The sequence below is a fragment of the Mauremys mutica genome, chromosome 1, assembly GCF_020497125.1.
Source record: "Mauremys mutica isolate MM-2020 ecotype Southern chromosome 1, ASM2049712v1, whole genome shotgun sequence".
NCBI lineage: Eukaryota > Metazoa > Chordata > Testudines > Geoemydidae > Mauremys > Mauremys mutica.
This window is the reverse complement of record NC_059072.1, coordinates 146132755-146159421: the sequence shown is the minus strand read 5'-3', so window position 1 is coordinate 146159421 and position 26667 is coordinate 146132755. Positions and strand designations below refer to the sequence as shown.

Sequence of the window (26667 nt, the reverse complement as noted above, 5' to 3'; positions counted from 1 at the left end):
AACTAACTTGTATCTCTTAGCAAGTTCAGATCCTCCTGTGACTCTGAGCAGCTTTCAATCTGATCCTTTCTCTGACCTACCCTGTTTGAACTTTTTTTGGAGGGGAGTGGGGGATGCTGCTTAGGAAGAGGGCTAGAACCATTAATGCTACTTGGACTGGCATTATTAATGACCTTTTAACTGTAAGGTATTAAGTGACTTTCAGAAAGGGCCTCCTCTTGCCCTTGGTTCTGCTACCCAGAAAAACACCTAGGGTTAAATATCCCTTCCATTATATGATACAGAAACATCACTGTAGTGACAGCATTAAGAGTATTTGTCACAGATACCGTGGTACTCTTTGAACTCTATGGGGATAAATTGCCAATGTGGATGCCAGTGGGATGGTAGGGATGGTCTAGAGCATAAGAGGGTGAGTTAGGACTCAGGAGACCTTAGTTCGGTTCCTGGCTCAACAGCAGACTTCCTGTTTGACTTTGGGCAAGTAACTTTATCTACGTAGTGCCTCTGTTTGATGTCTAAAAATGAGAATATCTCTCACTACACCCTGTGAGTTAGAGGGTATGCTCTGTTAAGGATTGTACCACTGAGGTACTAAGATGCTCAGTGTCATTTAAATCACTGATAGTGCCCTTTCTGAATAAAGCAGAGTGAGGCTGTACATGAATAGTTTGAGATTGGGCAGTGGCAAGGGTAGCAGCCACTCCATTTCCTTGCCACGAGCCACTAACTTGCTATTGGGGAACTGCTCTGGGAGAGTCTGATTTCTGTTGCATTCCACCTCTGACTTTTGATCAAGATGACTATTTTGTCTCTTTAAAGACTGCAATCAAGAAGAACAACCCACGGAAATACCTACGCAGTGTTGGTGATGGAGAGACTGTAGAATTTGATGTGGTCGAGGGAGAGAAGGTGAGAGAATCTGAGAGAGATGGCAAAAGGCCTTAAGTGGTCTTGGGTAGTCCATTGCCACCTTTCTCCCAATGGGGTTGGATGTAGGATCATTCCTTTGTATACATCCTCTTGTGCTCTGTCCAGTCTAGTGATAAATTACTGCACTGATGGAGCTTCTACTATTTCCCTTGGGAGACTATTGTCCTGTCTAATAAGTCTTTACAAAATATATCAGGATCTCCACTTTGAAATTGGTTCTCTTTAATTTCATCCCATTAGTCCTATGGGCTATAAAATTTTCTTATTTGACCAGATTAATTTTTTTAAATAGGAAGGCTGTAGGTCTGTACATGCACATTTTTGTACCCCGCTGAATAATTCTCTCTGTCCTTGGTATTTGAACCCTTCAAATACTTGTAGGTTCATGTTCCCTGTTAATTGTCATTTAGCTAATCTATAGATATTCAGGGAGTGTGGGTGTTTTTTGGTGGCGTGTGTGTGTGTGTGTGGTTTGGTTGGTTGTGTTTTTTAGTTTTTGTTCCTCAAAATTCAGTTCAATTTTTCTGTCCCTTTGATCATTTTGCTGATATCTTCTGAACTCCCTGTAGGTTGTGAATCTCTTTCTGGTAATGAGGTTGAAAATACCTGACCTGGTTGTGCAGTCTTGCCATATGCAGCTTGTGAGAAATGGAAAAATAAGCAGTGCCAAAGAAACGTGCTATTTGGAGGGAAGACTGTCACCTCTTATCTTAATTTTGTAATTATGGAAACAAGGAGGTGTTTTGATTCCCTATCTTGCTTCCTTTCTCTGGGTCTGTCCACCTTCCACTTGGTTCTTGTTCTCTTGCATGTTTTTCATCACGTCCTTTCTCTCTGTTTCTATATCAGGGTGCAGAAGCAGCCAATGTCACTGGTCCAGATGGAGTCCCCGTGGAAGGCAGTCGTTATGCTGCAGATAGGCGCCGTTACCGACGTGGCTATTATGGCAGACGCCGTGGACCACCTCGTAATGTAAGTTGGGCTCATATTTTGTTCCAGCACTCCCATTTCAACCCCAGATCCTGAGATTCCCTGCATGAGGATTGGGGAATTCCAAGTTAAGCATTATGTCATGAAGAACAAATCCAGCTGCACTTGGAGGCAAGTGGTATGTTCCTCCTGATGTGCCCAGAGGGGAGAGGTTAACCAGCCACTGTCTTCTACCAATATTATGTGCCCACAATGTTGGAGCTGTCACAATACACTCAGCCACTTGAGTTTTTCTGAAGAGATACCTCCCTGGTGTCTGTGTCTAGGAGGATGTGAAAAGTGGCGCTTGATTGTGAAAGTATTTTCCTCTTTAAAAATGTGTCTCTATTTCTTTGCACAGTGAAGTACTCACTCTATTCTCTTCACTCATTCCTTTTTGGTTCTGTCTACGCTGGCCTAAAAGATAATGGAATAAACGATTGCTTTCCTTGCCTGTACAGGGACCATGTTATGCCCCTATCTATGCAAGGGCTTCAAGCAGTGCACCTTTTGCCCAGTGATTATTCCAGAGTTTGATGCCCATTCACTAAAGCATTGTGCAGAGTGCTATACTTTCATTCCGTGCACCACATGGGAGATTGAGATGAGCCTGCAGCCTCAAACCTAAGCCTACAGCCTGATAACCTGACAGGTCTGCCAAAGGTATTTAGTTCAGCCTCTGTGCTGAGATCCTCTGACACAGGGTCCAAGACACACACTTGCGAGCCCTGAGACCAGAACTATCATGGGCTGAAAATCGGAATTTCCTTGGCTCTGTGTCACTTTAGATTTACACAGTGGCAATATCTGCACCAATTGCTAAGATCTCAAACCTAGCATTGACCCAAGAGGCGGCAACAACAAAGAGGGAGGAAGCCACATCCCTCTCCTTCATACCCTTCAATCCATGAGGGCCTTGAAGACTTTCATGGCATTGCTGTCACCTGTTCTCCATGCTTCTCAGGAACTGGAATAACTAATTTGGATTCCTCATTGGTTCACGTGGCAGTGATGCCTTTTTATATCTGTGTGCCTGAGTTGGGGGGAGGGGGAGTGTACACTGACAAAGGGAACTAGCCAACCCCCCACTTGCTTTTTTTGCTGCTTGAACTCTGTCTCTTTACTGATTTCTCTGGTCTTCATCCAGAACTGCCTTGGGGGTACCTTCAGCCCCTTTGGAGATTAACTTGGAGGATCTCCTGACTCAACCTCAAGACACTGGTCATCTTCCCCCACCTCAGCTCAAGGTATCATGGAAGCATATCTTGCAGGGCCATCTTCAACCTGTGTTGCCCTGTGTACAGGACTCCATGAAAGCCTTGCTGGAGGTTGAGGCCAATCTCTACACTGGCACCAGTGCCTCTTCCAACACTATATCTTCCCTCTGCACCAATGCCCTCACAAGCACCTATTCCTCCTCTGCCACTGACACCGCCTGTCTTTGACACTGATAACAGTAAGAGCCCCTTTGGATCTATCCTCATCTGCGGAATAGTATGAGACTCCTTCAGAGGAAACGTTCAAGTTCCTTTTGTAGGCACATACGAATAGCATCTCATCAGAAGAACAAATTGATGCTTCATCGGTTTCCCTTATGAACAGATACTGTTTCAGTAACTAGTGGGGAGAATAGCAAGTGTTCTCCAGCTGCAAACGGGTTATGGCACCAGAGATCAATCCCCTGTTTATCATATTACATATGCAGCCCAGGGAGAAACTTGCTCTGTCTACAGCTGTACCCTAGGATATCTGGCTCTCTGCTCTCATTTCCAAGAGAGCAGACAGGGTTTATGTTAAACCATGTGAAGGACATCAGTTATAGTGTTTCTTGGCAAACTCCTGCGGTACAGGAAAGAAGGGTCAGTAAGGTATCCCACTCTACCCTCTCTGTCAGAGAGGATATTAACTGGATATTTTGGTAGATGTTCCTACTTACCTGTCTCACTATGATTTTGGGTGGCCAACTATAAGCCACATGTCCCATTACGGTTATGCCCTGTGGATGCCACGAGCCACATCCTGGAATCTTTTCCTGAGGAACCGAAGAAAGGAACTAGGACACTGGTCGCTGAGGGACGTGTGCTTGCTGAGTGCTCCCTAAAAGCAGCATATGATGCCTTGCACAGAAGTGCAAGAACAGTTGCCCATCTGTATAGAGTGTACTCCTTTGAGGGCCTGGGCTTCTTTAATGACAAATCAGATGAAGTCCTAGAGAACATTAAGGTCTCTGCCTGCTCTTGGTGGCTAACAGTCCTCTTCCTCAACTCAGAGGAGGTCTGCTCTTTCAAAGTCAGGTTCCCTCACAGCACAAAAGCATGCAACCCCAAAGGTGATATGAACCACCTCCTAAACTTGCTACTGGCCTCAACAGTATGGAATCAGGTTTCCTTGCCACGTGGCCCTCAGCACTGGCCTCTAACCAAAAGTTTTGCGAGGTGTGGTTGAGAGCTGTGCACCAATTTACATCATGTCTCCCTATCCTTTGGGTACAGGAAAGAAGGGTCAGTAAGGTGTCCCACTCTACCCTCTCTGTCAGAGGGGATATTAAACTGGATATTTTGGTAGATGTTCCTACTTAATTGCTGGGTACTGGACACCATCAGTGACAAATACTCCATCCAGTTTTTCATTGTGCCACCTTGCCACCTCCCTCTTCAGGGACCCATATTCTGAGACAGTTCCATCAGAAGCAGTGGATTATCTTCTCAAGAAGAGCTATAGGGGAGTTTCCACAAAAACGCTGAAGGGAAAAGATTTTTTCTTCTCTTTCCTGATCCCTGAGAAGAATGATGGCCTGAAACCCATTGTGGACCTCAGAAACCTCAACAGGTACATATAACCATTCACATTCAGGATGTTCACGATGGGGGGGCATTTATGGTTTCCTTAAAGAACACCTGCTTTCATGCAGCATCCAAATGCTTGCATCAAGTTCTGAGGTTCTGTGTTGGGACAAGACACTAGAGTCCTTCCTGAATCACAGCCCTGTGAGTGTTCACCAAGTGCCTCATAGTGGTTGCTGCACTCCTCAGACACCAAGCAATATTTGTTTACCCATGTCTGGTTGACTGGCTAACAGCTAGCTCTCACCAGGATCTCTCCTCAGCGATTCAGTGTATACAGTTTCTTCCAGTCTTCGGGATTGTTAACTAACTGGAAGGAATCCACTTTTCAACCTGCACAAAAGATCACCTTTTATCAGAGTGGTCCTGAATGCCAGTTGGGTCAGAAACTTTCAGGATGGTACCTATTGCTTCCCACCTCAGCATAGTTGCCCCAATGCCTTCGATCTTGACTAGGGTGTGTATTGCCAAGGCCATAAAATATACGGCATAGGGAACACCTGGGATTCCAGACAGTCTATTGATGTGCTCCATCCAGTACATAAACAGGACAGTGTGGTGCCCCTAAATAACAGCAGAAATCATTGCCTCATTAAATATAGCTGCTATATGGGAGGATTGGAGGGTGGCGAACATATGTTTATTTTAAAAAGGCTCGGTGATCTGTGAAACTATAGGTCTATAAGCTGTACATCTGTACCTGGTAACGTGGCTGAAACAATAACTAAAACATCTAGAAGATTATTTTTATTACAGGGTCTACTCACTACAATTCTTGCAAAGGAAAATAGATTAGTGCAACACTATTAACATTCTTTGGCCTTGTCAGTGAAGTAGTGGACAAAGCAGAACCAGTTGAAATAATTCATTTAGACTTCCAAAAGGTCTCTGACAAGGTCTCTTACCAGAGACTACTAAAGATGCCAGGTATCATAGGGTGAGAGGCAAAGTGTTGTCATTTGATCAGAAATTGGCTAGGAGACAGAAGGCAGAGTAGAATGGTCAACTTTCATCATGGCAAAAGGTGGTGTGGTGACTCTAGGTTCTGTACTGGGTCTAGTGTTTAACAATGAAAAGGGCAGTGAGGTAGCAAAATCTGCAGGTAACAGTTCTTCTTAGAGTGCTTGCTCATATCGATTCCAGTTAGGTGTGTGCGCGCCATGTGCACGATCGTTGGAAGATTTTTGCCCTAGCAACAGTTGGTGGGTCAGCTGAGGCACCCCCTGGAGTGGTGCCTTTATGGCGCCGGATATATGCCCCGGCCGACGCAGTGCCCCCTCAGTTCCTTCTTACCACCCATGATGGTCGTTGGAACTGTGGAGCGCAGCTTAGCTGATCTCCACTCTCCCTAGCATTTGCTTTAGTATCTGTTAATAGTTTCTGATTAGTTGGTTATAGTTGTTAATAGTTGTGAATTACTTAGTATAGTTAGTTAGTTTTAAGTAGTGCGGGGGGGGACACAGTCTTCTCCCTTCTCCTCTATCCCGGTACCCAGGCCCTTGTCTGGGTCTCTGAGCTTCAAACCCTGCTCGGCTTGCCAGAGGCCGATGCCAACGGGAGATCCCCACAACTCTTGCTTAAGGTGTCTGGGGGAATCCCACCAAGCAGACAAGTGCCGCATTTGCAAAGCCTTCAAGCCGAGGACCAGGAAGGAGCCGGGACTTTAGACTGAAGCAGCTCCTTATGGAGGCAGCACTTAGCCTGGTCGCTTCCTCTGCGCGCCAAGACTCAGCACCGTTGTCCTTGGTGTGGAGTGCCCTTGTGGCACCGACTGGTCTGGCACTGCGTTTGGACTCTACCAAAGACTCGCGGTGCCAGATCTCCCCGGCACCTCCGCCACCACGGTGCCGGTCTCTATTTCCGAGCCAGAAGAAGGAAGCAGCCCAAGCAGGTGCGGGCCACTTCTTATTTGTCGGTTCGACAGCTGCCATCACTTCCTGCACCACAGTTGGAGCGCATAGGACAAATATCGGCTCCTGCACCGCAAGGGCCGTCGAGGCCAGTGCATGTAAGCTCCCTGGTGCACACTGCGTTTGAGCTGAGACTACTACCCTCCACACCGGAGACCTTTTCAACGGCACGGGACTTGATCGTGCTCACAAAGCCAACTCCTGTGCAGCCAGCAGCACCTCCGGCACGGACGCTGCTGTCGAAAGGAAAGCCGTCCGTTATGCGACCACTGTCGCCAAGCGAAGGATGACACCAGTCCCAATACCGATCCTCATCCCAGCACTCTTCTCGTTCTCGGCCTCAGTCGTACTCGCGACGCTGCTCCGGCTCACAGAGATCCGAATCGAGTTACGGCTGGTACTGATCAGACTCCCGGCACTGCTTCCGGTACCGGTCAAAGCTGCACTTGATCCGGAGCCAATCCCAACGCAGATCTCACCGGAGAGTGCCATCGAGATCCAGATCAGGCACCGATGGACGTCTCGGTACTGTTCTGCCTCACAGCACTGGTCCCCGGCACCATACAGCACCAGGTACTCGGCACCGGTGTGTACAGCACCGCCTTGGCCATCCCGCTCCGCCTCTGCGTCGTCGCGCTCGCAAGGTGGCTATCATGACCAGGGCGAAGGCGGTACAGGCCAGTGGCTAGAAGAAGGCCAGGAACTGGGCCACGAACCCCCACAGTGGTCCTTTTGGACCCCCCTGGGCATACCATCAGGCTCCTTCGGGGGCTTCCCGTTCCACGCCTTCAGAGCCCCAAGTACCGGAGGCCACTGTCTCCCCTGCCAGAGGCTCTGAGGCGACTGCTCCAGCGCCAGTGCAGGCCCACCTTGAGCAACAAGATCCTCCACAAGAGGACCTCGCGCAGGCTCCCTTAGTCCTGGGGGTATCTTCCTCGTCCTCGCCTGATGAGGCAGTGGGGGGAATATGGTCTCGGGCCCTTCTCCTATGGACCTCCACGCCCACCAAGAACTGCTCCACAGAGTGCCGTTGGGTCCTAAGCACGGTGGAAAGGGGATACTCCCTCCAATTTGCTCCCCCCCCCCCGCCTTCCTCGTCCCTCTTCAGGGACCCTTCTCACGAGAACCTCCTTCTACAGGAGATCCAATCACTCCTGGTTTTGGGAGCGATAGAGGAGGTTCCGGGAGAGTCAAGGGGCAAGGGTTTTTATTCCTGCTAATTCCTAATCCCCAAGGCCAAGGGCGGGCTTCGGCCCATTCTGGATTTACGCAGAGTCAACAAATTTATGGTAAAGTTGAAGTTCCGCATGGTCTCACTAGGGAGCGTTATTCCTTCCTTAGATCCTGGAGACTGGTACGCCGCCCTCGACATAAAGGATGTGTACTTCCACATTGCGATCTACCCAGTGCACAGATGCTTTCTTCGCTTTGTGGTCAATCAACAGGACTTCCAATTCACTGGGCTTCCTTTTGGCTTATCCATGGCCCCCAGGGTATTTACCAATGCATGGCTGTGGTGGCTGCCTTCCTTTGTCGACAACGGGTCCAAGTGTTCCCATATCTTGATGACTGGCTTATTCGGGGTCGCTCCAGGGATTACATGCAGTCCCATGTTCAGCTCACCATGAATATGTTCATTCAGCTGGGCCTCCTGCTCAATGTCGTGAAATCCACTCTGGTACCAACCCAGAGGATAGAATTCATAGGAGCAGTATTAGTCAGGCCTAGCCCGGGCAATTCTGCCAGAAGCACACTTACAATCCCTGGTGAACATTGTCCACAGCTTGCAAAGCTTCCCGACCTCGACTGTGAAAACGTGCCTATGCCTCCTGGGACACACGGCCTCTTGCACGTTTGTGACCAGGCATGCCAGGCTGCGACTGCATCCACTCTGCATTTGGTTCAGTGGTCCTTCACTTCGCGACATCTCACTCCAATCCCACCGCCTAGGTAAGGCTTCGGAGTCACCTAATTGGAATCGATATGAGCAAGCACTCGAAGAAGAAAAGACGGTTACTCACCTTTGTAACTGTTGTTCTTTGAGATGTGTTGCTCATATCCATTCCAAACCCGCCCTCCTTCCCCTCTGTCAGAGTAGCTGGCAAGAAGGAACTGAGGCAGGGGCATATATCCGGTGCCATAAAGATGCCACTCCAGATGCCCACCGAGTGTTGCTAGAGTGAAAATCTCCCAATGATCTTGCACACGGTGCACACGCACCTAATTTGGAATCAATATGAGCAGCACATCTCAAAGAACAACAGATACAAAGGTGAGTAACCGTCTTTTATTTAGGTTAGTCAGAAACAGAGAGGACTGTGAGGAACTACATAGACTTGACCAAGCTAGGTAAATGGGCAACATGAGGGCAAATGTTAATTTAACTATCCTACACAAGAAAAGGGCCTGGACATCATGGTAGACAACTCAGTGTAGACCTCTACTCAGTGTGCAGCTGCAGTCAAAGGAGAACAAGTTGCATAAGAAATGGCATATAATGCCATTACATGAATCAGTGGTATGTTTCATCTGGAATTGTAGTTGCCCTGGCCCTGGGACTAGCCCCTCCTGCAGTTTCAATCAAGAGGGATAAGGCCCGCAGCTGTGATGCAGTAGCATAGAATGCTGTCCTGGGAGAGAGACTGGCAGTGAGATTGCTGAAAGAGGGGGAAGGAGTTGGGAGGCAGTTAAAGGAGGAGACAACAAAAAGAGGCGGTGCTGGGGTAAAAGGGATTTGCCAGAGGAAGCTAGCTGGCTGAAACGTGGTGTGCAAGGAGCCTGGATGTGAGGGGCATACCTCCATGTGAATGATGAGGTTGACCACTGGGACTTTGACAGGGAATACGGTTTGGGTGCCTTGGGAATGAGTGTGGCTGTCCAGGTAGAGGAGCTATTGTTCACAAGTGGACCTGAGGAAAGCGATGTGGTCATTGGAGTGTCAAAGCAAAGGAGCATCGCAAGCCAGAGAGAGTTGAAGGTGCTGGGATAACTGGGGTGATGCTCAGAGAGAGGAGGAGCTGATTCTTTCTTGGGGCGACACAGCATGGTATTAACAAATTAATTTTGTTGTGATGGTACTTTACAGTTTATTTTCCTAAGCAAGTATTTTTTACTTTATATTAGTGTTCTGTTACACTGGTCTACAATTTTTGAGAAGTCGTCTGCTTCAGAGATAAAATGTGCTATTTATTATGTATTTTGATGTGCTGAATTCAAATATGACAATTAAAACAACTGGCTACTGTTTCTAAGGTATTTAAGTTTTTACATAGTTTTTACATTTTATGTCTGTGTATATTGTGTAGATAGAGTTTTAATCATAAATTGTAAACCTAGGTCTTTCCATGTGTTTATGGTTGCTTTACATGATAATATTTCACCTGTCCTGTTTATGTAACACTTTAAAAATCAGCAAAAGGGTTATCTAACTAAAATTTATTATGAAACAAAAGGCAAAAAACTATTATGTACATAGTTTAGTCCTATTCAGTGTCTACTCGGCGCTTCTTGGCTTGTCTCTTGTATTCATTAAATGGAGCATCTCTTGTCACTGTCCAGCAATAGTCTGCAAGCATTGATGGGCTCCATTTGCCCTGATAGCATTTCTCCATTGTTGCAATGTCCTGGTGAAATCGCTTGCCGTGCTCGTCGCTCACTGCTCCGCAGTTTTTGGTGGAAAAAAATCTAGATGAGAGTGCAAAAAATGTATCTTTAGTGACATGTTGCAACCAAGGCTTTTGTATGCCTTGAGGAGGTTTTCCACCAACAACCTGTAGTTGTCTGCCTTGTTGTTTCCGAGAAAATTTATTGCCACTAACCGGAAGGCTTTCCATGCATTCTTTTCCTTGCCCACGCAGTGCATGGTCAAATGCATCATCTCGAAGAAGTTCACGAATCTGAGGACCAACAAAGACACCTTCCTTTATCTTAGCTTCACTTAACCTTGGAAATTTTCCACAGAGGTACTTGAAAGCTGCTTGTGTTTTGTCAATGGCCTTGACAAAGTTCTTCATCAGACCCAGCTTGAATGTGTAAGGGTGGTAACAAAATCTTCCTTGATTCAACAAGTGGTGGATACTGAACACTTTCCCTTCCAGGCTCCAATGACTGTCGGAGTGGCCAATCTTTCTTGATGTAGTGGAAATCTCTTGCACGACTATCCCATTCGCAGAGAAAACAGCAGTACTTTGTGTATCCAGTCTGCAGACCAAGCAAGAGAGCAACAACCTTCAAATCGCCACAAAGCTGCCACTGATGTTGGTCATAGTTTATGCACCTCAAAAGTTGTTTCATGTTGTCATAGGTTTCCTTCATATGGACTGCATGACCAACTGGAATTGATGGCAAAACATTGCCATTATGCAGTAAAACAGTAAAACATCTTTAAGACTCGTCTTCGATGAATCAATGAACAGTCTCCACTCATCTGGATCGTGAATGATGTTGAGGGCTGCCATCACACCATCGATGTTGTTGCAGGCTACAAGATCACCTTCCATGAAGAAGAATGGGACAAGATCCTTTTGACGGTCACGGAACATGGAAACGATAACATCACCTGCCAGGAGATTCCACTGCTGTAGTCTGGAGCCCAACAGCTCTGCCTTACTCTTGGGTAGTTCTAAATCCCTGACAAGATCATTCAGCTCACCTTGTGTTATGAGGTGTGGTTCAGAGGAGGAGGATGAGAGAAAATGTGGGTCCTGTGACATTGATGGTTCAGGACCAGAAGTTTCATCCTCTTCCTCGTCTGACTCAAGTGAGAATGATTCTGGTGCATCAGGAACCGGCAGCCCTTCTCCATGGGGTACTGGGCGTATAGCTGATGGAATGTTTGGATACTGCACAGTCCACTTTTTCTTCTTTGACACACCTTTCCCAACTGGAGACACCATGCAGAAGTAACAATTGCTGGTATGATCTGTTGGCTCTCTCCAAATCATTGGCACTGCAAAAGGCATAGATTTCCTTTTCCTGTTGAACCACTGGCGAAGATTTGTTGCACAAGTGTTGCAGCATATTTGTGGGGCCCACCTCTTGTCCTGATCTCCAATTTTGCAGCCAAAATAAAGGTGATAGGCTTTCTTAACCATAGTGGTTAGACTGCGCTTTTGTGATGCAAAAGTCACTTCACCACAAACATAGCAGAAGTTATCTGCACTGTTCACACAAGTACGAGGCATCTCTGCTCACTTTGGCTAAACAGAAATGCGTCCCTTTGCAAAATCAAACACTGACAAATAAGAGAGCACGACACTGTATGATTTCTAGAGCTGATATAGGGCAATTTGTTCAGCAGAGTGATGTAAGCTTCGTTATGATTGCATCATCCATGACTTCTAGGAATAACATGATGCAATTCATATCATGTATGACGCAATACCAGCTTCAGATTGCATCATTCATTGTTTTGCCTAAAGAGCAAGTACTGTCCAAACCCAGTCGTAGATTTATTCATAGATCCAGTCAAAGATGTATTTTAGTCATTTCTGGTTTAAATTGAGATCCCTTCCCTTTATAACTCACTTATCCTCCGCCATTCCCAAGTCAAGGGTCGTATATACTGACCCAATAGCATAACTTGAAAACTAGAGCCAATCAACAATTTTAAGCATCATTTTCGTTCTCAGTGACCCAGAATTAGTAAAGTTTGACTACATTTATTTCAGAAGCATTTTGGCTGTAGAGCATATTGTCCTTACCAAATTTCTGGGTTTTTCCTTTTTAAAGTTTAAATTTTAAGATTATCTATCTTGAATTGGTTTGCCTCTGCCTTTCCACACAGTAGGAATAGCCTAGCTGAGGACTGGGTCACTGCAGAATACCGCATGCAGTGTTGGTCACCTCACTGCTAAAACAATATTGCAAAAAATACAGCGGCTCAGAGAAGAGCAATGAAAATGGATAAGCATGGAAAAGACTGACATATGAGGAAAAATTATAAGATTGGGATGGCTTACCTTAGAAAGAAGATGACTAAAAGAAGACATGATAAAAGTAAATAGTGTGTGTATGTGTGCGCGCACTTCTGTTTTTCCCTGTCTCATAACAGGAAAACAAGGGGATGTTGAAATTGAAAAGTGGCAAATTCAAAACTAACAAAAGGAAATATATAATTGGACTGTGGAACTTGTTTTCAGGGGACGTTCTTGAGGCCAAAAACTTAGAAAGATTCAAAGAGGGATAGCACTACAGATGCTCCCCAGGTTATGCAAACCCGACTTTCGTAAATCCGCACTTACGGAAAAAGTTCCGTAAGCTTTTTTTTGTAATTGTTGGAGATACGTTCCTGACTTACGCAAAATTCAGCTTATGAAAGGCATAAAGGAACGCTTGCGTAAGTCGGGGAGCTTCTTTATAGGTATAAGACTATTCAGAGTTATAATAATTAATGCTCAAAGGAAGGTCTTGAAAGGGATATACAGTTTCATGATCAAAGCCAGTCTCTGACTATTAGGATGAGGCCTTCATGGAGGTCTCCCACTCCAGCTGCAGGATTCTTAACCTTTTTTCTGAAATATCTCATGCTGGCTACTGCTGGAGACCGGATACTGGACTAGATGGACCTTGAGTCTGATCCATTAAGGTAACTGGTATGTTACTGCAAAAGTGGAAGAATTGGACTTGTGCCTTTTTTTCTGCTTTATAATCTATAATGGGAAGAAACCTGGAGGAATATTTAAAAATGTTTTTGTCTTTCCTGACCTCCCCCGCACAGTGTCTTTTTGTATATTAGAAATTCAGGTATTTTCTACTCCCTCCTGGAAGACTTTATAGATGGCTAAAGAACTGGTGGGATTATGGCATCCAGGCTTCAGTCTCCTGTGGAACTGAGGGGAAAGGATTTTATTTTGATTGTCTAAAAACACTAATACACTTGTTTCTTAACGCTGCTAAATCATTTCTATGTACTCTTCACCTTTTCTGAAGTCAGTGGAGTTACAATGGCATAAACATGGTGTAACAGTGTGGAGAATCAAGGTGTGAACTGCTTGTCAGGACTGAAGAAAAACCTGAGAAGAAGATCCTAGTGAAAAACCAGAAACAGCTAATTCCTGTCAGTTGCAGGCAATAAAGGCTACCACTCCTATTCACTGGTTGTTGTAGTAGTGCTCTAGCAAAAAACAGGGAAAACATGACTTGATTGTCTTGATGTTTCAAAGCCTAAAAATAAGATAAAATCCACTTTGGAGAAACACACACTTACTTTCTTTGTACCTCCCTAAAGAAGGAAAAAGGAGACTTTTTTTTTTTTTTTGCATGTCACTTCTAGATTATGGAGTGGAGGTAGTAAGTGTTTGTTACAAGTTTTCTGCCATTGACTTCATTGGTAGTAGGAACAAACTATAGTAAAATCCTGGATTCCATGTCTAAACTAGAAATTCTGCAGAAGCTGCATTTAAATGAAAAGGGGGAGGATTTTACTAAATTAATTAAATCAAATGAAAAGACCAATCAAGTTATAGTATTCCCTCAGTTATTTTGGTATTCAATTCACAGGTTTTACACTGACCCTGAATTTTCTCTTCTATATGCTGCAAGAGTTTTAAATTAAATTGCATTTTGGAAGCTGTTATGGGAAAGATGAAGGTTTTGGCAAATACGTAGGCTGTCACAGGACTTTTCTCCAGTATCAAAGGCATGGGAAATGGTTTGGGATTGTGGGCCATGTATATTGGCTGGAAGCTATTGCTAAAATGATCAGTTGAAAAATTGGTAGCGCTAGTGATATTGTCATAATGAAATTTCAGTGGTAGCCGCAGGGACGTGCTAGCCGCCACTTCCCGCAGCTCCCATTGGCCAGGAACGGCGAACCACAGCCACTGGTAGCTGCGGGGGGGCTGTGCCTGCAGACAGTCAAAGCTAGCAAAAGTCTCGCGGCCCACAATCAGATTACCCTGATGGGCCGGCCGTGGGTTGCCCACCACTGGCTTAGAGAGTCTTCACCAGAAGCACTACAGCAGTGCAGCTGCCTTGGTACAGCTGTGCTGATGCAAGTGTAGACCTGCCCTAAGCCTGGTAAAGGGGATTTCCTGTAGTTCACATGGTACAGGCCTACATTGTTCAAGGTGAAGTACTAGGGTTCTAGTCTTGGCTCCTCAGAGATGTGGGGGAGTGCGACTTTTCTAGTAATCTGTCTGCAGCACACACATCCATTACAGGGGGTAGGGGAGAAGCCTGCTGATCTGGATTGGGCTTTGCAGCGCAAGGGAGTCTTGAGGAATTTGGTGGGTATACATGCTAGGATAAGGGAGTACAGTGCAGGCCTGTGGCTAGCATGGAAGAAGGTACAAAGACCAGAGTAGGCAAATACGCAAAGGTAACGATGAAATGGTATTTGCTTCCAATCATGTCCCTTGGTACCTTCATCTCCCTAGAACCAGTTCCTGCTCCTTGATGTTCACATTATGCCCCTCCCCACTCTTCCTTAGTTAGGCTGCATGTTATCTTTCCACCCTCTCTCTTAAATCAGGACTTCCAACCCCTTCATCATTCTTGGGTTTTTTTTTTTGTTTTGTTTTGTTTTTTCCTCCTCATTGCATCTTTCTGGCACTGCAGTGCCTGGAGCTGGATGTTGCTGTCCTGGTGCATTTGCACTGGAGTCACAGAAAGGGACTGTCTCCTCCCTGATACGGTGGTCAAGTGTGTGTGTAATCTACAATTGCATTGGTTTTGTGTAGGGGAGGCACTGGTTTGACATCTGCCCCCTCCTTCCTCCTCCTAGTTCTCACTCTGTTTCTTTGCTTCGCCAGTACCCGGGTGAGGAGGAGGAGGAGGAGGGGAGCGGGAGCAGTGAAGGATTGGATCCTCTCATCACCGAAGGGCATATCCCAGGGTCACGGAACCAGCTGCGCCGCCCACAATACCGGCAGCGCTTCTTCCAACCTTACCGTGGGGGACAGACCTTTGACCGCCGCTCACGGGTCTATTCCCATGCTGATGGCACGCAGGTAAAACAGCATCTGGAAACTGTGATTATCCCCCTGCCCTGCTCTGTTCCCTTCTCCCTTGCTGCCCCATCTGCCTCTACGTCTGTGAATTTGCTTCTCAGTGGACTGATTCAGACACAGTTGTGACTGAACTTCTAGGTTGGTCTTCTGCTGGTGCACTTCCATCAATCTCCCACCTACTGCAATGACCTGTGGAGTTCGCTGGAGCCATGGGACACCTGTTGCCTCTTCTGTGCATTTGTAGCCTTCATATTTCAGTAGTTCTCCAACTTTTCGTTCTTTGTGGACAAGCCAGTAGCTCTCCATCCTTCCCGCCATCCCCTCTGCTAAGTCTGAAAGATGTTGCCTCTTATGGATCATCTGCTGTTCAGTGGATCTGGCTTGGAGGAAACTATTGATCTAGAGCTGTCTGTCTTTACTCAGTCTGTGCCCAGACATCATCCACCCCATGAAAGGTGTGTGTGTGTGGGGGGGGGGGGGGGAGGGAATATGGGCTCCTAACATCCATATAGGCTCTTCCATGTTCATTTTAAAGAAAGAAAGCAAGGGGAGAGTTCTGAAACTGTGGGATTATTTTAGTGTCACCTGTTTTGTAGTATGTTGAGAGCCTTCTTATTCCAAAGGGATAAGAGTAATAGTTCTATCTCAAACTACTCTAAATGTCCAAGTTGTCTTTCCCTCCTGGGTGTTCACACCTTTTAGATTGTCGATGGTTACTCCTATCTGTACTACCCATTTAGCCAGCATTTGATGAGGATTCCTCCTAGTTACTTTTCTGTCTGTCAGTTTTTCCACCAACAAAGGCATTACCTGATGTACCCTTTTCTTTTGCATGCTCGCTCACTCTTTTTTCATTGTCTTGATTCCACTCCCTACTGTTCTCCACCCCTCCTCCACCTCAGCAGCTGCCCCTGTCAGGCTGCTAAAAATAGTTGGCATAGCTATATGCAGGCACAGCATGTGAAACTGTAAGTGTCTTTAGTGCAGGTCTGTGCCTCTAGGAAACTTTGGAGGAAGAAAAGACCCAGGAAGGGCCTGATATTTTAATATTCCTCCTATCCCTATTCCAATCCCATGAGTTTAAGCATTAGTGAAAAGACACAGATTGTCAACTCTTGGAGACCAAAGTCCATTTTTCCCCTCAGATCTGGTACACTGAGGAGCAGCACTACAAGCTTCCCAAACATAACTACCCTTTCTATTGTATCTTACCTCTGTCTTGAAGAAAGTTAATTCTCCATGGCCCCTCTACTAAGATCACAAGTTAAAAATCCAGTTAATGCTAAATGTGGTGGTGGTGGTATAATGACTAACTAGGAACTGGTTGAGACTCACTAAAATCATTCCATATCTGACATCTCTTTTGCAGCCTTTGATGATAGCTTTTGCCCCAAACTCACAATTAGAATCAGTGCCCTAAAGCCAAAAGATTCTGTATTTCGTTTCCTGATGTCCTGTGTGCTATAATGATATAAGCAAATCTTGGTAACAAGACATACAGACTTAAATTATAAACCTTAGTATCATAAAATAGTGAGATAGACATGTTACCAAGGGGCTGGCAAGATGTACTGTAAAGAGAGATTAAAATAACTAAATATTTATAGATTTGATAAATAATGATTAAGTGAGACTGTTAACTCGTCTTCAAGTATTTGAAGGGTGACAATACCAAGTAGGGAAAGGAACGATCCTGGTTTGTCAGCATCGTGGACAAGATGACCTAATAGGATTTTTTTCATCTCTAATTTCCTTGGCATTTGTTTGATGAAAACTGGGTTAGGCTGGTTTAGAGATGCTGTGTTTATGTGGCCTGGATTGAATAAACTTGAATTGGATTGATTTGGTATGGATTACAGTAACTCATCACTTAACGTCCTCTCGCTTAATGTTGTTTTGATGTTACGTCCCTGCTCCGTTACAGAACATGCTCGTTTAAAGTTGTGCAATGCTCTGCTATAATGTTGTTTGGCCACCTGCTTTGCGCAGAGCTGACAGCCCCCTCTAACCCTCCCGGTGCCTCTCGCCCACCTGCTCCCCCCCACCTCCTGCCTGTGGAAATCAGCTGTCTTGTGGCGTTCAGGAGGCGGGGGGGAGGAGCGAGGATGCAGCGTGCAGCCACCCCCTCCTTCCCCTGCCTCCTGCCTGCAGTGTTCAGGAGGGAGGGGGGAGGCTGCGTGCCACGTCCTCGCTCTTTCCGGCCCCCGCCCCCCCCACACAATCCCAGCCTCCTGAACGCAGGCAGGAGGCGGGGGGAACAGGGGGAGGGCGCTGATCTGTGTTGGAGTAGATCGAAATGTGGACTGCATGAGTTGGATTGATATAGATTGCCCTAGACTGACTTGGAAGAATTATTTTATGTTGAAAGCCCAATCCTGCAAACCCTCCATAGTATGTATTGGCTTTACTTCATTGGGTGGCAAGAGATACAGTTTAGATTGGGTTTGGAATAGTTTTGACTGGGTAGGATTGGATAATATTGGCGTTTCTTGCAACAGTCTTTGTCACAATGGACATTCCTTTCAGGTGACTTAACAGAGCTAGAGAGTGGCTTTCAACCAAGAGCGGTTCAACACAAATTGATATCTGGGGTCCCAAAAGTGTTTAGAAATAGCATCTTTGCACCAATAGCTTTCTTCCCATAGTGCATCTATTCTTGCGATGAATAATACAAGAGCACATGGTGCACTGGATTGGGGCACTCACAAGCATGTGTCAGAAGGATTTTTGGTAAGGTTTCTGCCTCTCTCTGGAACAGTGAATAGGCATCCTCAGGTGGCTTTTCTACCATCTGTTTCCTTTGAGGAAGGAGAGGGGGCATTGCTGGCTCGTGTACTTCCAGTTTTCTTCTTTGTCAGAGTTAAGAGCCTTCTGACCATGTTGTTGTTCCTTCTTTGATACATAGGAATTGCCATACAGACCATTGGCCCATCTGTCCTGATATCTTGCTCCTGACCGTTCTGCTTGTTGGTCCATATAGTCAAGTATACTGCCTCGAATATTAGATATTCCTTCAATTCCAAAAAAGGAAAAATCCCTGTAATGCACTTGGCTAATTGTATAATGCTTTGAAAGCTTCTTGTCCGCTGCCACTGATTTATTTTGTACCTTGAAGTATGAGTTTTCCATTCCTCTAATGGACAAAGTTGTTATACAGTTCTTTTTTTTTTTTTTTTAATTTAGCCGTATTTGACTGATGCCCTGCAGCAGTGAGTTCCACAGGTCAGCCATATGCAGCATGAACGTGCATTGCCTTTGATTTGTTCTAAATTTACTGGCTGTTTAATTTTACCATGTTCCCCTTTGTTCTCATATCATGTCCCGTGATCAGAAGAGGAAGGACTAGCTGGCTTTCACTCCAACCATCTGTAGTTTAGAAATCCTCCATCAGCTGCCCACACATCCCATAATCCTTTTGTTTGGTCTTAGGGTGGTGATGGGGAAATCAAGGATGGGGTCCCAGAAGGAGCACAGCTTCATCAGCAGATCCATCGGAATCCCTCCTATCGCGCACGCTATCGCAGGTATGTACCATACACCCCCTCCTATCCAAACTACTGGATTAAAGCAGTCACAATGCTTATATAGTACCTAATATCATTTTGGTACAGATTCCCCAGAACTGAAAATACTTTACAAAGATTTGTGTGTAAAAAGCATTCTCACCATTTTACAAAGGGGAAGCTGATGGAGGGGTGATGGGACTTGCCCTTTGTGTGTGGGGGGGGGGGGGGGACTAGGGTATGTGATAATCTGTCCTCTGGTGTCTCAACAATTGGCAACATTCTAAAATGTGTCACATATTACCTGTTCTCCTGTATGTCTACACTGCACCAAAAAAAAAACAAAGAAAAACAACCCAACACAGCAGCAAATCTCAGACTAGAGCCTGGGTTCTGAGACCCTCCACCTGTGCTGGGTTTCAGAGTTGGGCTCCAGCCCAAGCTGGAACAACTACACTTGCTTTTTTTAGCCCTGTAGTATGAGCTCCACAAGCCTGAGTCAGTTGACTTTAGCTCTAAAATTTGCTGCTGTGGGGTTTTTTGCAGTGTAGACAGACTATTTGAGTCTTACCCTTCAAGATCTATAAGGACAGTTAGAGTCCTGATATTTAATCAGGGCATTGCAATTACTCTGTAGTATCCTGCTGTTCTGACGCTTTCTGCAGGGACTTGGGGTTGGCTAGGTGTGAGGGAGGACCTCAAGATTAAAGACTTGTCTGCATGGGGAAATGGCTATTCTACAACAGTTTCCTTTTATGTACACTTCTTCCACACTGAGTGCCTTCATGTGGTTTAGCTTAATCCACTTCCAAGTCTTAAATTAAATCAGTTTGGGAAAGTGGATTAAGCTAAACTGTACAAAGGCACTCTTACTGTGGAATAAGAGTCTGGAATAGCTATTGTGCTTTAAATTCAAACTTCAGCTTATTCCACAGTGTCTTCCCTAAATTTGTTGAATGCTCAAGATAACTGACTGGGGGCAGGGGTCAAGGAGAGTTATTGCAGAGTTATTCTTGACATTCCTGTCAGAAAATGTAGTGCTTTTAAAGGGGGGAACTCATCAGAGTGCTTTTGGGAGAGGTTAGAGAACTTTTCACTCCCCTCTCAGAAAACAAAATGACCGGTTAGATGACTGGGATAAAAATAACAGAGTGACAGGTCAGGTGGATTTCACATGAGCACTGGTGCCTTCCAACAGCAAGTTCATGGACTCTTTTTGGGTTACATGTTTTCCATCTTCCACTGGCAATATAAGATTGTTCCCTTCACTCAGCAGGAAATTCTCCAATCCTAGTGTTAAATGATTCTCAGTGGAGCTTCCACCATATCGGTTGAGGAGATCTCTGAGTCCTCTTTGGTTTCATGAGTAGGACTGGTGCAACAAACAGGTTTAGGTAAAATCAAGACTTGACTAATTTTCATCCAAGGCTTGAACCTGGAAACCACCAAACTTCTTTTTGAGACTTGGCCCCACCTCTAATGAGCTAAGCCCCTCCAATTTGAAAGGACCATTTAGATGCTTGTCCTGGATGTGTCTCATTCATCCCACAAAGAGGGCATGAATGGTGAGTGTGAGATAAGAGGTCCTGAACTGCATTCATCTGGAGTAAGGTCAGATCTTCTACTCAGCTGTAATGACGCCACATTCTTCACACAGACTCAGCATGAATCACACTCATTCTGTTAGAACTGGGACTAGAATCATTGTCCTTTAGCGCCAAAACACAAGCCTCGCACACCTTGGACTTATTATTAGTCCATATCCTCTCTGTGTGCTCCTCCTATGGGGATGACATCACTCACTCCTACATTTGAAGCCAGAGTAATTCCATACTGTTTTCTGTGTGAGATCAGTGGGCAGGATTTTGCCCTGCTGTAAATCCAGAGTGATTGAGGCTTTGCTGTTAAACCTCTATTTTTGGAAAGCTGTATTGGCCCCTAGTTCCTATGGTGAGGGTCAGGATGGCTTAAGCCATGTAACTAATGGAAACTGGGTGGTGGGCAGTACATATTTTTGGTCACCGTTTTCAATTGTATTGGCTTGACACTCTCCAAAAGTGGTGTTGTAGGGTAGGAAAGGAAGCCTACAAGGGGTTGGGGTGGGTATCTTGTCCTTTGTTGTTGCAGCGAGATGGATTGGATGAATTCATGGGTCTGCACCATCTCTGATTCACAGCTGAATCCAGTTAAAGTTTGGTCTGATAGAGTTCAAAGGGAACTTGCTTGAGATGGCTCTTATCACCTGGGGAGGTTCTACTGGTAGCAATTATTGGGTTTTTTAAATACCTATTTTCTCTGTATCGCCCCCTGTTCAGGGGACCCCCACGTCCACGCCCTGCACCAGTGGTCGGAGAGGTTGAAAACAAGGAGAACCAGCACGAGGCTAATGCTATGAGCCAGCAGCCATCCCGTCGTGGATACCGGCGCCCATACAATTATCGGCGCCGACCCCGCCCGCCTAATGCTCCATCCCAAGATGGCAATGAGGTGAGAGCATCCCTGGCAATGGGGAGAGGTATATTGAGTTCTGGGACTGGTGCTACCAACATGTACACCTAAGACAGCTCTGTAGCTATTAGCTTCCCTCACCTGCTGCCCATGTGCCTAACCCTGTGTTGAAAGACTTGGGCAGGGGATATCATAGTTAAGTGTTGAGGCTGCCAAAACTGGTGCTAAATGTGAGGGTGGTTGTATTTGATATAATCACCTGTCCTACTAGAAACTTGCTCAAGAACCAACAACTCATTTCACACAGGATGGTAAACAGCCATCAGATGGGAATAACTATTGACCATTCTTGAACTGGAACCAGTGTCCTTTAGGTGATGGAACTCCATTGCCTTTCCCCACTCCCTCTGAGCCATCCATCGCTCTTCAAACAGGGTCTAGTTGCAGAGTCCAGCAAGAAGCTTAGTGATGAAAGGCTCTGAGTTTCATTCCCCAAACCACATGAGACAGCTGATCTCCCTCCATGCTGTAGCTGAATTGGAAGTAGTGTGCTAAAGGCAAAACTCTACTATGGTCAATATTTGAGGATTCATTTTTCTTGGGATTTCCAAGCCTCAATTCCTGATACTCAGGGGTGAAAGTGATACTCAGGAGTATGCGCACCGGCCCACACCCAGCCCATATTAAAGTGCTGGCAGCGCTTTAAGGATGCCCCTTTGGCGCCTGTCCCGCTCCCCCACCCAGCCACTGACTTGTGGGAGGGGGGCAGGCGGGCAAGGGGAGCAATTGCCCTGGGGCCAGCAATTTAAAAGGGCCTGAGGCTCCAGACCCTTTAAATCAACACGGAGCCTTGGGCAGCATGAGACAGGTGGCCTGGAAGTGCTGGCTGGGGGATGCTGATCCCAGCCCCACCCCTTCCGCCAGAGGCCCCGCCCCTTCCGGGGGCCAGAGCCAACCCACCCCGTGTCCTCAGTTACTTTCATGCCTGCTGATACTAATACTGAATGGAGGAAGGGGCTGGAAATCATCACTTTGCCTACTCCATGCAACTTTGTTCTGTCAGATCAAGGTGGCCGAAACACCTGCTGAGAACCCTGCTCCAGTGACCGAGCAGAGCAGTGCTGAATAATGTCCGGCTCCCGAGGCACCTTTACCATCCCTCAGGTAAGGAATATAGGAAAATCCAGAGTTTGAGCAAAATTTTCTCCTTTGCTCTATGGCGTGGTAACCAACCGGTCGTTTGCAATCGGCTGGTCGATCCTAGAGGATCTCCCGGTCGATCACACTATCTGGTGGGGCTGCTGCTAAGACAGGCTCCCTGCCCGCCCCAACCCCACACTGCTCCCAGAGGCAGCCAGCACAGCCCTGAGGGCAGGGGTACCAGGGGTCTCCCTCTGCACGCTGCTCCTGCCCGCAAGCACCGCCCCCATGGCTCCCATTGGCTGGAAACGGGGAGCTGTCACCAATGGGAGCTGTAGGGGCGGTGCTTGCAGAGAGGGCAGCACGCAGGGGTGCGCTGGCCCCTTCCAGGAGCGGTGTGGGGCCGAGGCAAGCAGGGAGCCTGCCTTAGTGGCAGCCACGCTCCACCACCAACTGGGAGCGGCTGGAAGTAAGTGCTACCTGGCGGGAGGCAGCACCCCAACCCTGAGCCCCTCCTGGAGCCAGCATCCCAAACCCCCTCCTGCACCAATCCCCTGCTCCAGCCCATATCCCCCTCCCAGAGCTAGAACCCTGAACCCCCTCCTGCACCTCAATACTCTGCCCCAGCCCAGAGCCCCCTCCTGCATCCAAACTCATTCCCAGAGCCCACACCCCCTCCTACACCCCAACCCCCTGCCCCAGGCTCAGCCCAGAGCCTCCTCCCACGCTGCAAACCCTTTGTCCCCAGCCCGCACCCCCTCCCAAACCCCTACCCCAGCCTGGTGAAAGTGAGTGAGGGTGGGGGAGAGTGAATGACGGGGAGCTGGCAGGATGGAGTGAGTGGGGCGGGGCTTTGGGGAAGGAGCAGGGCCTCGGGGAAGGGGCGAGGTAGATCCTGGGTTGCCCTTACATTCAGAAAGTGATCTTGGGCATAAAAAGGTTGGAGACCACTGCTCTATGGCCTAGTAATTGGCAAGCCACTACCATCTTAATTTCCCCTTTTCACATTGACAGGGCTGTCTATCTCCAGGACAGGCTCACAAAAGTCACCTGACAATATCCTCTCAGACACTGCAGCTAGAGGGAGTTGGATTTATTTGATGGCAGCCATGGAGCCTTGGGATGCTAGCGCCACAATTATATTCCGTAGCACAGAAATTATTCTGTAATCTTCCGCCGTTCCTTTTGCTGCGTGTGCAGGGTCCCCTGCCCCAATCCCAGAGGCATTTCCAGGTGGAGATTACTTTTTCTTGACACTTGAAGTCCAATCTGCTCATCCTTATTTTCCTAAAAATTATTTTTCTCTGTTTTGGGGTCTGTCCCCATGCTTGTATCCAACCCACACTTCATCTAGGACTCAGGTGTGGGTGGAAGACCAGTTATTAGGAATAGGGGTGAGGAACATGGCTGCAAGAGAGATTTCATCTCAGAATAGAATCTATCAGGAGCAATCCTGAAGATTTTTCTCAGGGCTCAGCCTTGGGGCCAAATTAAAGCCTGGCATAACTGCAGTGATATCAAAGGAATTGCATCAGAGATGGATTAGGTCCCCTGATATTTAAAGGCCTGTGTACCATCATTGCATAACATGAGGCCATGCTTTTCTTTCTGTCCATAGAAGGAATATCAAACTGTTTTATGATTGTATTGAGATACACACTGTTCCAGTAAAGTCAGTTTTCCATCACAGTTTTTAGACAATACGCATATAACAGACTCAACAGTATCTTTGTAACTAGGTCATGAGACATGTGTCAATGGTGTTTTGTGTCTGTACTTGCTACACTGCCTCACTGTTTGTGTCGGTGCATTTTGGGAATATCTGGTACTGTTGCATAGCACCTCAGCAGGGGGCAGAGCGCCTGGCGGACATGCACGTAGAGCAGCACCAGCAGCTTGGAATGCAGTGCACTGCAGGATGGCCACCCACTCAGAGATCTTGGAGGAAGGTGGATCAACCAACTGGTTATACAAGCGTTGTTGGGAAGTGGGGGTCCTGTCTACATTGCAAACTAAATGAGATTTAACTGGTTACAAGTAGACAATCATGTGCCAGACAAGGTCACTGAGAAGGGAAGCACACTGTGACTGGTCACAGCTACTAACGGTGTTGTACAAGGATAAAAGTTGTGCTTAGAGCCAACAATCTTACAGGTTTATTGTTTTATACCACATTCCTTGCTGATGTAGCTACAAACTTGGTTAAAAGTTAGTGCAGACAAGGCCTAGGAGTTAAACGAGGGGGGAGTATTTGAAGAATTAAATAAAGAAATCACTTGTTTAATTTGACCTTTTCTGCAGGTGTCCTAAAGTGTAATAACAAAAATAACACCAAAGAAAGATCCAAGCAATAAAATGAAAACAAGTGACAAAAACAATGAAGATTTGAAACATCGGAACTTAAGAGAAATAAAAAATATACCAGCAGCCGAGATCCAGGGAACGCCTGCAACAGATGCATAGAAAGAGAGAGAGAGAGTGAGAGTCAGAGCGACCTCCCCAGCTTCCACGGCAACTGCGGGGTTTTTTAAAATTTCACCATTTCGCTATATATATATATATTTTTTTTTCCCCCTCCAGTTTTTCTTTTGGTACCAAACTAAGAAAAGAGAAGGTGGTGGGGAAACCCCAACCAAAGAAATGAAATTTTAAGTCAAAAGCTTTTTTACTGGACGCTGGTGCTAAAACCTCCCAGGTGTGATGAGGGATTTTTTGTTTTTGTGCCAGTCCTGTTTAATTTCAGGACACGGGGAGGAGAAATTTCTGCTTTCCTTTGTAAGATCTATATGAAAATGTGCAGTGTGGGTGACGTTCCTCACAAATAAAAGTGATTTAACTTCCAAAAAACAAAACAAATGAAAGGTAGATGTGTCTCTTCCATGTTTACTTTTAAAACAGCCTGAACTACTAACTTTGATCTTTCAGCACTTAAATAACAAAATGGTAGCTGCTGTTATGAGGACACTTGATTTGTTTACAGCACCCAAAAGCATGCTGGACACTACAGAAAAATTCAGACATGCTTGTGTTGTGTCAACTTTGTGCCAACACAGCCAGTGTACAGTTGTCACAAAGCAGCTGTAATATCCCCTCCCTGGGACTACCCTCCTGCTGTCACAACCAAACTGTGTGATGTGCAAACTTCTTTGAGTGATTGCACATTCCACCCTTGTGTGAATGTGCCCCACCTGCAGTTGTTGGAAATTTTTCCCCTCAGTGGTACCCATCAGGGCAGTTTGAGTGCCCTCTGCTGCATGCCACTGTATGCTGGTATAAAGGGTCCAGCCTTCCCCAGAGCCTGTGACAGTCATTAGAATTGCTTGGCATGCCTTAGTAAATTTTTAGTGTATTTTGTTGAACATTTATAATAATTTTTTTGGTTTTATAGTAGATTAGTACTTAGAGCGTAGGCAGGATTAGTTTCTTTTTCAGTTCCTGGTTTGGGATTTCCATTTCTCTGTGCAGAGGGATGCTTCAGTCACCAGACTTCAAACCCTGCATCGCTTGTGTTAGGCCAATGCCTGTGTGCAATCCACACTCAAGCTGCTTAAAATGTTTAGGGGAAGCTCATATTCTGGATCATTACCTCAAGTCAAGGGGAAAAGCCTGTTCTCACAGTGGTCTCTCTCTGCACAGATGTATCCAGAGAGACCTATTTGCGACCAAAACCTTGCTTCCTACAAGGTCACAGTACCTACCCTGATCGAACAAGCTCGGCTACACTTTTTCTGTGATCACACTCGTACACAGAGTGTTGGTAAAGATCAAATGGGACCATGCTCTCGGGTTATACTAGTGGCCCCAGCAGGAGTAATTCTCCACTCTACTGCATCTGTCAGGGGAGGTTCCAGTTTTGCTTCCATTGGACCCAGACTTAATCTCCCAAAATCACAGTCCTCCTGAAACTGCAGGTGCTTCATTTAACAGTTTGGAAGCTCCATGGGTAACTCCTAAGGAGCAGTCTTGCTCA

At 46.2% G+C, this 26667-nt stretch overlaps 1 protein-coding gene across 2 annotated transcripts in view; it reads left to right on the top strand.

Moving 5' to 3' along the window:
• Nucleotides 1–25562, top strand: part of YBX3 (Y-box binding protein 3) — a 41136-nt gene extending 15574 nt beyond the window's left edge. Inside the window, exons 4-10 of one of the 2 annotated variants that reach the window (XM_044999102.1) lie at nt 823–912; nt 1783–1905; nt 15409–15606; nt 19036–19130; nt 21425–21596; nt 22621–22721; nt 24999–25562. In XM_044999102.1, the coding sequence (XP_044855037.1) occupies nt 823–912; nt 1783–1905; nt 15409–15606; nt 19036–19130; nt 21425–21596; nt 22621–22686 (744 nt within the window). In that variant the 3' untranslated portion in view covers nt 22687–22721; nt 24999–25562. The remainder of the gene's footprint in view (nt 1–822; nt 913–1782; nt 1906–15408; nt 15607–19035; nt 19131–21424; nt 21597–22620; nt 22722–24998) is intronic. The other variant, XM_044999111.1, reaches the window with a different exon arrangement.
• The last annotated feature ends 1105 nt before the right edge of the window (nt 25563–26667 follow it).